General features: G+C 38.4%; 2 protein-coding genes across 2 annotated transcripts in view; both read right to left on the reverse strand.

The window, feature by feature from the left end:
* Positions 1 to 11,318, reverse strand: part of LOC134212391 (angiotensin-converting enzyme-like) — a 63,822-nt gene extending 52,504 nt beyond the window's left edge. The window contains exon 1 of the mRNA XM_062690181.1: positions 11,247 to 11,318. The gene's annotated coding sequence lies outside the window, so the exon portion shown is untranslated. The remainder of the gene's footprint in view (positions 1 to 11,246) is intronic.
* Positions 11,319 to 14,710: 3,392 nt separating this feature from the next.
* Positions 14,711 to 15,849, reverse strand: LOC134216525 (serine/threonine-protein phosphatase 6 catalytic subunit). The gene has a single exon (XM_062695391.1). The coding sequence runs from the start codon at positions 15,708 to 15,710 to the stop codon at positions 14,796 to 14,798; it is 915 nt and encodes a 304-aa protein (XP_062551375.1). The 5' UTR covers positions 15,711 to 15,849; the 3' UTR covers positions 14,711 to 14,795.
* Positions 15,850 to 16,076: the final 227 nt, after the last annotated feature.

Genomic DNA, 16,076 nt, shown 5'->3' on the forward strand with positions numbered 1-16,076 from the left:
ATGTCCTGGATCATATGTTTCGAACCAAAACAAACACGATGCTACGCACACCAACATATCCAATGACAGATGGAACTGAAAATGTTTTTTTATTCAGGGTTCGGGTTGGCACTGACCCAGGTTTAAAAACGAATTCGACTAGTGAGTCGAACTTGAACGTCTGTCTGCGGATAAACCTACACTGCCAAAAATATCTATATAATATATATGTGTCGCCGTTATAAATTTTTGCAATAGCTCCACCCTAATATAATCGATATAGAACCACACATAAATTAAATAATTGATAACTCGAGACCACACATAAAGTTTATTTGGGCATATATTTTATTGATAGTTCGCGTGGAGAATGATTATGTGTGCGCTGATATCCATCATAAGTTAAATCTATGGACTTTTGCCAATGAATATGTGTGGATTTTTAGTAGTGTAGCACTGTGGTTCGATATTCATTAACTCGATACATACCCATTTCACCGAACATCAGAGGCTTCAGAAGAGTTTTACTCTAACAATTCTCAGCGTAGGAAGTGGAAATTGACGGTTGCTTGTTAATTTTGGTTGGATACAGCGGTTTATTAGATTCTGTGATAAGGTCAGTAACGACTTAAAAAGTAGAGAGGTTACGGAATTTTGTTCAATATTACCAAGCGGAATTTTGACAACTGATCTGCATGGAGCAAAATGTCACTTGTACTTACGGAATAATCGAGCAGAATATTTTTCCGAAAGTAAAGTGACAGCTCCCATTACTTTGCGTGGGAACTTTACAAATTCCAATTTTATTTTTTGTTCTTGTCGGGTGCATACTGTTGAAAGAATTTTGTTTCGATTCTTTACTTTTCCGATTCAGTAAACGGAATTTAACATGTGATTGAGATAAAGAAAGAAATTTCTTTTGAACACGATACCAACCTATAGTTGTTACTATCTGCCATCTTGTTCTACGCAGTCGACTTCTCGTGTGTTCTCAACTACCATTAGGAGAACTCAATGTTCACTCGGTCTGCGTATTCTAAAGCACCTCTCACAAGTACAGAGCAGACGATGAGTAAAAACAAAACAACATCGGTGCTATCTGCTGCTGTCCCTGCCAATACATCACAGAACTCTAAGATCCAGAGGGTCTAAGGTCTAAGGCTAAGATCACCACAGATATAGATGACCATGTTGGTTCGCTCGATGAGCTTTTACTGCGAATGCAACAAATGTTCGAAAATACTAACACCAGGATAGAAGCTAGTGTGGAAAACTGCAAAGCCGATCTGCAAGCGAAAATAGACACACTGCGGACTGACGTGCACAAAATCAAAACAGAATGCTCTTCAGAAATACGGCGTTTATCTGATTCTATTAAGGAAATTGGCCGAGACGTGCTAACCAACAAGAAACGTATCATAGCAGCGGAAAGATTGAACGATTTGTTGCTTTCTGGAGTTCCCTATCATGCTTCTGAAGATCTTATGGGCCATGTTAGCAAAATTTCAAGTGCTCTTGGATCGAGGGGCAATCAACTCTAAAATCAGTTGAATTGTAAATACATGCATCTGAAAATACATGAAAAAATACCTAAAAAATACAAAAATTCTTTTTGGTTCTTCAATTCGAAATAATTCATCAATACGCCGACAATCCGTCAATACGACATAAAGTACAATTTTATTACCTGATTAATACGCCGATTTACCAAAAATACGTCAATACCAGTCAATACCAATTTGCTTATTTTGACAGATATGGAAATGGAATAACATATTGTTTTGAAAAGGAAAATCCGGGGAACAACTTGCGTAGGCGTGTCATCTCCATTCCACTATTACCGACACGATCAGCGGTATCTGCCCCCAGGAGGATGGACACAATCGAGATGGAAAAATCTCTTAGAATATTGTGGAGGTAATCCCTGGGGAGCCAATCTCTCTGTGGGATTTGCTCGCATCAACGTAATTAAGACAATTTCGGATGCGTTCAAAGCGAGTTTCAAGGTAGAGCTGGAATGTTTTGTTCGTGAGTTACGGAATTTTAAAAATCATCGCAATCCACATGATTTCCGGATTGTCCCAGGACATTGGAACCTATACTGGCCTGCAGAGCTCATATATACCTGAAATTTATATAATAAAATATTGCGGTAAAACTAAAATGATTTTTTCGGCAAGAAATAGATTTTTGAACATCTTTCCTATCATTCAGTGCCAGTTTTTCTCTGAAAGTCTTCGTGCATTGATCTCAATGGAAAAATAAGCACTGTAATATGCTGTAAAATCATCAATAATTTTGATTTCGGGATGTCTAGATTTCAAATCGAATCAATTTGCAATGAGTCGAATGATACGAACGTGATCCATAACATTATTGATCCTTTCACTCATTTTTACGAGCTTCCTAGATATTAATCTGGAGGTCGTAGAGCAAAATCGTTCAAAATGGTCTCTTATATTTAAGTCTTCTTGCCCTCAGATACATTCAATCCATTCTACAAGCATTCTAAGTAGTTGAAACAGTGACCCATTCTCACCCCCATTTGATCCATTGTCACCCCGCCGACGGTAACCGAGCTGGACATTGATAATTCCTTTTGGAATAGCATGGAGGAAGATTTGTTGGGAACCAATCTATTTATATTTAGAAAATGTGACAGCTGTGGGATTCGTTCCCCACTATGTATAAAAGATAATTTCGGATGAATATGTACAAAGTTTAGCTGGAATCCTTTGCTTGTAAACATTATAGGAGTTTGTAAAATTAGCCGAAAACTTTCATATTTTGTATGGCAAATCCACACGGTTTCCTGGTTGTCACAGGACACTGGAACCTATTGCGAGAGTTATCAAAAAAATGCCAGAGAATATGTTCTTGAAGGTACGTTGATTATTAATATTGTAAGTTTATTTATGCTGGTAAACAACCACTCATTTACAGCACAAGATGACCGAACCTCTCTTAAGTTGGCTGCTCAACGTATTCAAACTTCGAATACGATGGAAAATGTAATCCAGCTTTCCACGCTCGGCAATGGCGGCTTGTCGCTGTGTAAAAATCAATCGGTCACTGTACTGTTTGACACTAGCTGGAGGAAAACTCACTGGCGAAAAGGCCTTTTTTCCCTTCCCCTCATCCAGGAACGCCAGTGAGCTTTCCTCCAGCTAGTGTCAAACAGTACAGTGACCGATTGATTTTTACACAGCGGCAAGCCGCCATTACCGAGCGTGGAAAGCTGGATTGGAAGCAGATTGACAAAGCACTGTCGGTTCAAATCGAAATCTTTTCCAATGGGTTGCCGAAAGATAAGAACGTGACCATAATATTGTTGCTGCTTTCACTCATTTTTTAAATATTAATCTCGATGTCAACATAGCAAACAAAGTCTTCATACTGTAAATACCAATAATATTCCATTATCGTAAATAAATGTTTTCATTTGATTGGCGATAAAAATGTATAGAAATGATCTTTACGTCGAACGTGAAGAAAACAATTTGATGATTTTGACAGATGTGAACGCGAAATGAAAAAAATACCTTCAACAATACGCGAAAAATACAATTCGCGGTGAAAAATTCACGGAAAATACAATTAACGATGAACTTAATACACCACAATACAAAAATACACAAAAATACAACAATACGGCGAAAAATACGGAAATTCAAAATAATTCCTCAATACGCCTTGTCAATTCAGGCAGATGAATCGTAAATACGTAAGTTGACAGCCCCTCGTCTTGGATATACACAAGATGGTTTCCCGCTAATTTATGCCAAACGTTTAGCGAGAACTCCAATTGCTGCCGGTGCTACACCTCCTATTGCGCTGCAGTTTGCATTCAAATTTGCTAGAGATGATTTCTACGAAGAGATGATGTTAGAAGGCATTTACCGTGCGGGACCGAAATCCGTACAGCACCGAAATCCGTCCACCTCATGAGATATCATTAAATTAAAGAAGGTTAAAGATAATTATTGTAGAAATAATTTATCTTGTCCTGTTCAGATAGTTGGCAGTAAGCTTTTAAGAAATTGAAATGGAAAGAAGGTATTGAAATTAAAACTACAAAAATCAAAAACGGAGATTTGTTTCCCTCCAAACGCGTAGTTTTTGCCGCCATATTGTTTTCAGGTAGAGCATAATTGCACCAAAGTAACTGTGCTTTAATTGCTAATTGCGAATGATTACATAAGATAAGCGGAATACAAATCGGAGGGATCGCTTCTCAAGGTGCGTATCAAACTATTCACAGAGCTAGTTTATTCAACCAGACTGCTTCAATTTAAATATTTAGTTTAAAAATGGCTGTACGGATTTTGATCCTTTGATTCTAAATCCGTCCATGGTGGACGGATTTCGAGTCATGAGTAGTTGATTTTATTCATTATTTTATCATGTTTTTCGTAGTTTTTAATGAGTAAATGTGAAACACTTCAAAAGTAGAAGCCTTCATGCTCCTGTGTCAATGACAAACGTTTTATTTACACTTGATTCCTATTTTCTAATGATTTTTTATATACTGGGGTGCTTAAGTGTACGGATTTCGATGTTCCACGGTAATTTACTCTGTTGTATAACAGAAAACACGAAGTGTGTTTAACGTGCTAGTATAAAAATGTCCACATTCTTTCACAATTTTAGAATAATTAGATCTTTTAAGTTAAAAGCATTTTTTGTCGTCTTAGGCCACGTTTTTGCCTTTCTCGTACAACTAAGTTGTACCGAAAGGCTATCATTTCACTCCCAAAACGAACTTTTTAAAGAAGCCTCTGAGACCCATAGTATTATATACCAATCGACTCAGCTCGACGAGCTGAGCACATGTCTGTCTGTCCGTGTGTATGTATGTGTGTATGTGTGTGTGTATGTGTGTGCACAAAAGCTATATAAAACATTAGACAACTTTTCGTATAGTAATCCTTAACCGATTTTCTCGCAACAAGTTGCATTCGACAGGGGACAAAGCCTTGTTGATCACTATTGAATTTTATAACGATCGGTCATTGCGTTAAAAAGTTATGAAGAAAATGGTACATCAGACCATAACAACCCCATATAAGGTTGGTGTCTTAACTAAATGCGAGAAAGGCACCACCAACGTTAGGTGGATTAATCGGGGTTTTTTTTTGATACGTTTGAAATCGTCCCATTCAAGTTTTTTCTTCTTCCACAAACATTACGATAAACAAACACAATTAAAGCTATCTACCATGTGATAAATTTAATATTCAATTTAATAAAATCAACAGGATCTTGCAGTGTTTTGATTTGGCTTCAAAAGGGAAACAACCGAACTCTGTAGTTTTAACCGAGGTTTCAACAGTTCAGTCGGTTTTATTTGCCAGCTTCCGGTCAAGTTTTTCAAACCGATTTTCGGTTATTGATATTCCGTGTAAACCTATAACCAGAGACCGGCGGAGTGAAAAACTATCGAAATGGCAACGTATGAAAATGCATGAAATCGTGAAAATGATACTGGCAGCACTTGAACTTTTTGCTTGCTTCTACACACCAGTCAAGCAGTTTGACGAACATTGACTCCGCCCCCAAGAAAACGCTTCGGTTGCTGCTTCGTTTGAACGTGTGTGAAGTTGTTCGAACAACCATTTGACAGTTGGCGGCTCGGTTGGGAAAAATATAATGGAACGTACACACGGTCAAGCAGTTTGACCAACATTGACTCCACCTCTCGTTTATTCAAACATCCATCAAGTTTTATCAACAGCGACACGAACAATCAATTTATTCGACCAACAATATCACACAATCGACTGAAGCGCCAACTTGAGCACCAACCATCAAAAAATATATGGGGGTTTGTGCAACTTCACTACAAATGCTCAAACATGTTCGGCGAACCTTGACTCCACCCCCGACAACTCAAACCAAAATCAAACCGTTTTAATTTTTTCCAACCGAGTCGCCAACTGTCAAATGGTTGTTCGAACAACTTCACACACGTTCAAACAAAACAGCAACCGAAGCGTTTTCTTGGGGGCGGAGTCAATGTTCGTCAAACTGCTTGACTGTTGTGTACGTTGCATAAAACGGTTTGATTTTGGTTTGAGTTGTCGGGGGTGGAGTCAAGGTTCACCTAATGGAACGTACACACAGTCAAGCAGTTTGACCAACAATGACTCCACCTCTCGTTTATTCAAACATCCATCAAGTTTTACCAACAGCGGAACGAACAATCAATTTATTCGACTAACAATATCACACACGAACGACCGAAGCGACAACCAGAGCACCAACCATCAAAAAATATATGGGGGTTTGTGCAACTTCACTACAAATGCTCAAACATGTTCGGCGAACCTTGACTCCACCCCGACAACTCAAACCAAAAATCAAATCGTTTTAATTTTTTCCAACTGAGCCGCCAACTGTCAAATGGTTGTTCGAACAACTTCACATACGTGCAAACTAAGCAGCAACCGAAGCGTTTTCTTGGGGGCGGAGTCAATGTTCGTCAAACGGCTTGACTGGTGTGTACGTTGCATAACATGTTTGAGCATTTGTAGTGAAGTTGCACTGACCTTCGTATTATCCTGTCCAAAGCGATGTTGAATAGCAGACACGAAAGATCATAACCCTCTGCGTGTTTCGAGGTAATTGATGCAATCCAGCTTATCGCCCTTTTGTAGCTTCCCAAACCCTGGTAATTACCCAGTGCATCACCACCGTGTTTAAATAGCTCTCCGGGTAGTTGGTCAAATCCAGGAGCTTTATTGTTTTTCAGCCGGCCAGCCGGCCTTCTGGATTTCTTGGAGATCCGGAGCGGGCAAACGTATGCCCTGCGCGCGTACTCCCAAGTTTGCCACCATGCCGCCATCGTTCTCTGCCACATCGCCATTCAGGTGCTATATCTCACCAATCATCTTTAAGAGAAACTGCACCAAGCTGCTCTTCCGTTGGGAGTGCCTGTAGTGTCGGGAGCGGGAGATAAAGAAAACACGTTCGATTCTTGGATTCGTTGTCACAAACTGATCTTATATTTTCATGACTACTATGATTACAATTATTCTCATCGAAGCATTTCATTGACACATTATGCAAAGCGCTAACCATAATCATATCCGATAGTACAACTCCTCCTATTCTTTAAGAATGTTCTTATCCCCAGTTGTTAGATATTTCTTAAATTGTCTGTTAATCACAAAACCTGAAAATAAATAATGATTTGTATTACGTTTAAATTACCTACCATGAAATACTTAGCTTTTATTTCTTTTTCGTGTTGTTGACAAATGAATACAACCATTTCCATAGTCTGTGACTTTGAACCATGGTTTGCTATACCTTGTATTCACTTGAATGCTATAGAAAGATTTTTTCTATATTTCCTCATCAACTACACAGATGAAGCTCATCCCTTCATACCGCATCAAATGAGTTTTAAAACAAATTATCTTCACGTCTTAAATTCTATTGTATTTTATTTATTGTATTATGAAACTGATTAGGCGATTTATAATTGCGGATCTCTGGAATCGCCTACGTGTGCTTATTTAAATCATTAGTGTTTTTTTTCATATTGTTTATACGTTTACACAAGCAAATCTATTTATGTTAAAGTCTACATAACATTAAACAGCAAAACGAGTTTCAACTGTGTGATCAACATTTCCAAAGTTCGCAAAATTTGTGGATAAACTGTTCGTTTTCCATCCGAGTAAAGGATTTTTTCCTTGAGCGGGAAAATCGCCAGTGGTCTAGCGGTTGTTATATAAGATTCATCCCTTTTGTCTAGTACTTGGTGTAAGGTGTCTAGTTTGTTCTTGATCTTGACGATAATCTTCTCCAGTAATCCATATTACCCAGAGTCTTATAATTAGCACAGCTCTTGTGAAAGCTTTGCAAGCTTCGTCTGTAATTTCATAAAATCATAGACAAATATTACCCAAAATAATAATTGACTATGTAGACTGAAGTTTAATATACGTACTTTTATTTTATAATCCTATAAACTACCAAATAAATTATTCTTTTTAACTACCAAATCAAAGATTTTTTTCAAATATTTACCTTCTCCAAAAACGAGCTATAAAATTGGCAATGTCATACTTAAGACTCACTTATGTTAATTAAAAAACTGACTAGCATTCAGAGTGTAAAATAATAGAATATTGTTGGTAAAGTCCACCTTTCTTCACTTGTTAGCTCACCGCCAGACACATTCATTGTTGGCCCTGGACTGACAATATTCGGTTGAATATTAGTCATTGAATATTTTTGCACATTTTACAAATTGATAAATTATCTGAAACGTGAACATCAATTGTTTATGCAAATTATGTTTTTTTTTGCACATAGTAAGCACACTCAGTGACAGTCGAATGAAGTAGTTGGTGGAGTAGTCGTCTGACTATGTCATTCTATGTTTTGAATAATCATGCGAATTTGCTTCATGAAGAAAAATATTTTAAGCTCTGCTAGCATTATGATACCACATTGATGAACCGTGACAAAGTAATACACAAACTTTGAAAATACTTCGCTTTGATAAATGCACTGTCTTACTTTTGAGATTGAATCACGTATCCACAAAGTAACAAAACTATGGAAGCAAGTATAGATTCACTCTTATTACTTATTACTTAGTATGGAATCACTTATTACTAACTCGTACCCACATCTTCAACAGCAAGACTGACTGGAGACCCGTATCTTGCTATCCTGTTGATGATTTCAAAACCCCCTGGCAGCTTGATCGTTCATCTTAAAATATTATCACCATGCTGACAGTTTCACATAACCTTTCCATTCAAATTGTTCTAAGTAAAAAATACGAACTGTGTTTCTGTATGAAGCACCTCAAATCTCAAATCTCTGCAATATGGTTTCCATGTGGTTGCAGAAGAGATATAGTAAATCGGCCTGTAACACGGTTAAACTGCTATTATCAAACAATTTGCAATACAGTGTTGACCCGATTTCGTCACTCCCCGATTTTGTCTACCCCCGATTTTATCACGTTTTCGACCCGATTTTGTCACCCCAAAAAATTTTTATTTTCGTAAATAATACCACAAACAACATTGATTGTCATGAAATAACTTTCACCGCTTGTAGTTTATTACGAACGACTTCTGAGTACCTGGGAAATATTCTGTAAGCAATTTCGACAATAAATAACAGGTACCGATCACGCATATGGCCTTTCCAAGGCATAAAATGATTCATATTTATGGAATGAATTAAAAAACTGGAAATATATTGGAAAATGGATTTTTTTTTTCAATTTTGTCACATACCCTGTTTTATCACCCCAAAATTCACCAGGAGGGTGATAAAATCGGAATATTACTGTATTCCTATTTTTTCCAAACATTTCTTCGATTATCAACAACTTACCATTTACCGATTATTTTCAAACGACGAAATCGCCATTTAGTTCTGTGGCTTTTTAAAATGATGTCCCGAGGAAAGACGTTTCTACTTTTACAGCTGCCGGCAACTGTACTATTCCATTGTATCAAAATAGATAATTCGGTACATTATTATTTTGTATTAGTCTCTAGCTGTATTATCTTATATTACTGGTATTGTTCTTACTGAATGCTTACTAATGCTTTCCAGTTCACATAGCTAACAAGTATTGGTTATAGATCTGCTGTCCACAATATATCAAAACACATAGTTGCTGATAATTGTAATTTAGTTCACAGTTACTCTCCATAGTATCTAGTATGCCTGACACTTATTTCTATCCTCACTTGCCTAATAGAACATGGCTGGAGTTGCTCTTTATCGCCCACGGTAGCCGTGGAGAGCATAACACGCCGTTGCTCACCATGGCACACGGCTTCGGCGTTTTTTTTATAAATAGCACACAGTTGCTCTCCATGTCACACAATTGCCAACAATAATCAGCACACAGTTGCTCTCCATGTCACACAATTGCCAACAATAATCAGCACACAGTTGCTCTCCATGTCACACCATTACCAAACAATAAATAGCACACAGTTGCTCTCCATGGCACACAATTGCCAACAATAATTAGCACACAGTTGCTCTCCATGTCAAACCATTGTCAGACAATGAATAGCACACAGTTGCTCTCCATGGCACGCAATTGCCAACAATAATTAGCACACAGTTGCTCTCCATAACCATTGACAAACAATAAATAGCACACAGTTGCTTTCCATGGCACACAATTGCCAACAATAATTAGCACACAGTTGCTCTCTACGGCACATCATTGTCTATCGATTTAAACCATAAGGACCGAACTTCCTTTCTCTTCACACCAATCCGATGGTAATTGCATGGTAATATTGTCTATCCGCTATGAAATAAAAAGACTTTCATCAAAGTACAGGCAAATTACTCAACTTCGAAAGAGGTGCGCTTGACGTACGTTTACTGGGTACGCTTAAAGATGTGCTAAACAAAGCATCACTTAGTTTAACAGATAAAACTTCAGAAGTCCCAACTTTTGAATTCTAGTTTTGCTACAAACGTATTCTTGAATAGATTTGTATTACTCTTAGGTGATCACAAAACTTGGAAAATAAATTTAGCTTTAATTATGAAAAATCTAATATCCTTTCGCAATTGGATTGATATCTCCATATCCGTCAATAACAACACAGCTTTAATAATCATCAGACAGAAGAAGTGTTATAGCATCAACATTAATATTAATAATCCTTTATCGAATCTAAATGAGCACTTTATCTAATACACATCAAAAGTTGCTGGGTTTACTCGTCCAAATAAAACAATTTTATTTTAATGAACCTTACATTTTAAACACTACAGAATCATTATTTGAAAAACTTTTTTTGGAAACTAAACACAGTCTGCCAGTTTTCATTCGTCATCCAACCAGCAAACGTTACGACCACATGCAACTCGACTTGAATCATTTGAATAAGTTTATTGAATGAACTATAATAACATAGTAGCTACTCTCTTGCGCTTCTCCGCACCATAAGTTGGAAAACATGACGACTTCCATCATAAACCTCATGTGATGATTGTACCGATTAAAAGATCGTAGACTTGACAGAAGTACATCGCAGTATGTCATGCATGTCTCTGGGTTGCCTAGCGACTAAATTGAAGGTATTCCGTTATCGGAAAAGAGACGTCAAACTTTTTCGTAATAACGCATCGAATCAGGCCAATTGAAACGAGCTAATAACGAAATTCATGCAAATATTCTCCGCCATCCAACCACAGGCTGATATTTTGACGATTATAAGGGGTCATTCATTCATTTTATTTAATCGCGCAGCACCTACCTTGAATCAATCATACTCAATCCTATCGCATTTCACTAAATCTTCTTTCCAACACAACAGCACTAAAAATAACACTCCATTCACTCGCGTTTAAATATTAACTTTACTTTCTCCTCGTCGCCAAATGTAGTGTCGGGAGCGGGAGATAAAGAAAACACGTTCGATTCTTGGATTCGTTGTCACAAACCGATCTTATATTTTCATGACTACTATGATTACAATTATTCTCATCGAAGCATTTCATTGACATATTATGCAAAGCGCTAACCATAATCATATCCGATAGTACAGTGCCACTTCCAGTTATTGCGCGTAGTCTTGGGCTAGTCTATCGTCTGGTAGCCGCTCAATATTAAGCAGCGGCGTTTGGCTTCGACGCGTCGAGAATTTTGAGCGCATGCAGACTGCAACGAGGTAGTGGTTGCAATATTCGCACTGCGGTAAGTGATGTCGGAGAAGAATTTACCGTCGATTAGAACATGGTTGATTTGGTTTTCCGGTCGTAAGCTTAGTTTCAAAAGCGTTTAAAAAGTGATTGATGATTCACAACCTGGGTTTCCGAACCATTTTAAAAGTGACCACTTCTCCGGAGGAACTAAGTTCCCGAAGTATCTGTAACCGGATTTTGGAGGTCCAAACATTCATTTTTCATTCCCAGTATTGCAAAGTGATGAATGAAAATGATATGGAAATGCTAATACCATCTTCCAAACTTAGACGTACATGTTCATAATAGAATTCTCGCTTCACTTTTAAAAAGGACCTAAGTAACACTTTTTTCATGAATTAATTTGAGTACTGCAATCAAAAGCTTTCATGTTGTTCTGTTGATTGCGCTATTCAAATTAATTCATGAAAAAAATGTCACTTAGGTCCTTTTGAAAAGTTAAGCGAGAATTAGAGGCGAAAGTATAGAATTGATAGTTCCGTTAGGATACGGCGGGCATGAAGAATGTTTTTATAGAAGTCGATTTGAAAGCGAGCGGAGGGCAATATTTGTGATGCATATATCGCACGACCTTCCTTCTGCCAAACTCCTGTATGAAGGGAAGAATATCCAGTAAAGTGGAGATATTCATACTTCTAGCACTGTGCAGATTTTGATTTGATTGGAACGAATGCATCGGCTGATATGCGATCGACTCCTTTTTTTCGATTTCATATATGCTTTGAATGGCTGTTTGAATCTCTAGCAGTGATGGAGCTTCGATATTGACACGTGTTATACGTAATATACGTCGGATCCTAGGCAGATCATGCTGAGGTGCTGGTGGCCTGGCTGGCACTTGAAAAAGTTGTTCGAAGTGCTCGAACCAGCGTTTCAGCTGGTAAGTTGGGTCGATCAATAACTGACATGCTTCGCGTCTTTCGTTGCATTCATCTTCACCCCGCTTACCCGATCAGGAATCCATAACAAAATTATAACTCAATTCTATCAATGGTTGTTATTTAAAACAACGTGTGTTATAATTAGATAATTCGATAAAAATGTGTCTTCTGCCAGTTTTATTTCATATCAAAATTATAACAACATTAGTTATGTATATTTACACAAAATAATTGCCTACATGTTTTGATATTGGAAAAAAGCGGAGGTAATCACCTCCAGTATAACTTGAATCAATGTTCGATGTTAATAGCTAGTACAAAGTTAATTGCCTACATTATGGATGGAAATCCGGCTTTGTAGCGTACCACATTTTTATACGTGATGTAGGCAATTACCATGAAAGTAGATTTTTGTACCTCATAGACATATCAACGGTTGTTAGAATGTTGAAATGAAGGTAACAACCTCTGATATAATTATGTTACGGCTAGAGGGAATTTTGATATAATTTTTGTTATTTTAACAACTAACCAGCCAATTTTATAACACATTTTGTTACATTATTTTTCTGAAATAAATAACTCCCCTTGTTATAATTTTGTAATGCATTCTTGATCGGGTAAGCATCGTGAGATATCGTAGAGGAGGCGAATATTCCCGGTTGCTGCGGCTCTCTCCTCCGTCGGCCAGAGAGTCCGCCCACGCTCGCTTGTCCCGTCGTCATGAGCGTTTCGTTTCCTTCTCCAGAGCCTTGTATCGTTGACGGGCTAAGACATTGTCTCCTCTGGTTTTTGTTTGCTCTACCGCGGTTTGGCTTCTCTTCGCTCCTCTATCTTCCTCCAGGTCCAGTCGATGATCCATTGTGGAATATCTACAACACGTGTCTCCAGTTCTTCAACGAAGGGCCGTTTCACCGTGGCAATTTCCAGTCGGCGTGTGTTGAACCGTTGAATCGGCACTACGTATATTCCATACATCAAGAATGTTCCATTTCCATTTTCGACTAACGCAGATGTGGTCGATTTGATTTTCTCTAAAGCCGTCACGGGAGTCCCACGTGACCTTGTGAACCGATCGATGAGAGAAGAGCAATCGTTATTACAACAGAATTCTGCGAACAGCTCTACGTTTTCGCTCATTTTTCCGAGACCATGGCGTCCCATAATACGCTCATAGTTTGAGTTGTCGGATCCAATCTTTGCATTGAAGTCGCCCATACAGATTTGTATATCTCCCTTCGGAATTCTATCTACGGCGGCATTGGGTTGGCTGTAGAAGTTCTCTCTGTCTTGCAGATCGACAGCATCGGTTGGTACATAACATTGGATTATAGCAAGATAGACCCGTGTTCTAAATCGTAAGCCAGAGTATAGCAGAATTTGTCCCGATGGCATTCTGTGTTCTCCAAAGTTTGGCCAACGGTCTTCACTCAGTCCCAGGATTTTAAGCTTCATTCTGCGTGTCTCATTGTGCCAATTTACCCTGCTGAGCTAGGGTTAAAACGTTCCATGTTTCTTTTCGTGTCCGTTGTTTCGCACTAATAGTCGTTGCCGTAAAATCAGTCCGTATATTCTTTCACTTTGCACTATTGACTATCGTATGCGCTAACGCCGAGGAACAAATACATTTTTCAAACCCGAGTTACTTTCTTCAATCCCACTCCTTAAATTTGTAGGAAATTTATTTAGATGTTTACTCCTCGCTAGTTTTTAATATCGTGTGTGCTGATAGTAGCAAAAGTATCAAAAATATGCAAATCTTAAAATTTGAGAATACTCATTTACATGAATAAGCAGCCATCGTCGGTTAATCTAAACGAAACTAATCCACTGACCTTTGAGAGTTGATTCAAAAGTATAAGATTGCTAATGTCGTTCCTGTTCGCGTGACTAACATCTATGCTACTTTGACCTGGCAGCCTAACTACCGGACTACACATCAAACCGATGTTGGTGATGAAACCAAACATGCACTACAACATGATGCATAAATTGTGGCCAATTGAAGCTTGTTGAAGCATAATTTGGCAAAATAATTTAAATGACTACAGCGCCACTAGCGTTCTAGTATGTAAATACTTATGCCTCACTCCTTTGTGTGCTGTCATCATGTAAAATTTATCATGAGAAAAGGCTTGTAATCACATAGCGTATTTTATTCACTTTTGGTTACATAAATAATTCAATGCGTTCGAACGCTGCGTTAAGAGGCATTTTATTTTACAGAAAATACGGCGTAATGCGCTGACTTGGCATGACCCTTTCGTTATCCGGAACGGCCTTGAAAATCTCTACCAAAGAATCCTTCGACGTGTTGAACTTGAGTATGGCTGCAACATTTCCGCAGCGATAGCAATAATTCGGAGCAGACCAAACGGTGACCAACTTCTGGTCGAATAGATAGTTTATTCCTTCATGCACCAGCTGATGGGCGCGGCATATCAACTCCAAGTTGTTGATATGAATAAAGTCGCGGGTAACTGCGGCACCGAATAGCCAACCTGCTCCTCTTGGACTTTCCGCCCACGTCTCAATGTCCTCCGGGTCCGACCAAACCAAGTCGCAGAAAGCACCCTTATGAGGAATTTCCTGCTCGCGTTTGATGGATCGTATCTGATCCAAGGTTTTGATTTCCGGGCTTAGTCCGCCGTGGACGCAAAAAATTTCTTCATCGATCAAGGCAGCAATGGTCAGCAAATCGAATACCCGACAGCAATACTTCCAAGGATTCACATTGCCATATTTGGTATAACATTCGTCGTAAAATCCGTACACTTTGGTTATTTGGCGTGATTCATGATTGCCCCTCAGCAGAGTAATTTTGTCCGGATATCGGGCCTTCAGCGTCAGCAAACGGGTGAAGGTTTCCAAACTGTAATAGCCCCGATCAACGAAATCGCCCATGAAAATATAATTCGTTTCCGGTACATGGCCTCCAGTGCGGAACAGTTCTTCCAGGTCATAAAATTGACCATGGATATCCCCGCAGACGGTCACCGGACTGCTCACTGGCTGGATGTTCGACTCTTCAATCAACAAATCACAAACTATGTCACACAACTTTTTCAGGTCATTTTCCGGCAAGTATTTACAGTGTTTGGTGATTTCTATCCACTGATCCAAGTCTGCAGTCATTTTGAATTGCAAATAATGAAAATAACCAGATGCTGTTCTTATCAAGTTTATCGAGAAAAAAAGTTTTATCAGAAAATGAATGTGCACCGTGGACTTGATAAAACCGATAAAACTTCACAATAAAAATAGAACTGAAATGTCAAATCAAAAAAAGGTTGCCAGCACCTGCCATCAAAGGTTCCTAGTCAACCCCGTGGCAAGAGATGCTTTTCAGCGTAGCAAACATCTACATGAATATGTCCAGCATACATTTTGAAAAGCACTTCTTCCGAATCGTGCGTTTATAACAACTAGATTTTATCCACAATATTGGTGGCTACACATTTTTAATTTGATCGAAAATAATACCAGCTATTATGGGCATTT

This window comes from Armigeres subalbatus, chromosome 2 (assembly GCF_024139115.2).
Source record: "Armigeres subalbatus isolate Guangzhou_Male chromosome 2, GZ_Asu_2, whole genome shotgun sequence".
Taxonomy (NCBI): domain Eukaryota; kingdom Metazoa; phylum Arthropoda; class Insecta; order Diptera; family Culicidae; genus Armigeres; species Armigeres subalbatus.

Coding starts and splice junctions, on each gene's coding strand:
- LOC134216525 (XM_062695391.1), bottom strand. CDS start 15,710: ATGACTGCAGACTTGGATCAGTGGATAGAAATCACCAAACACTGTAAA.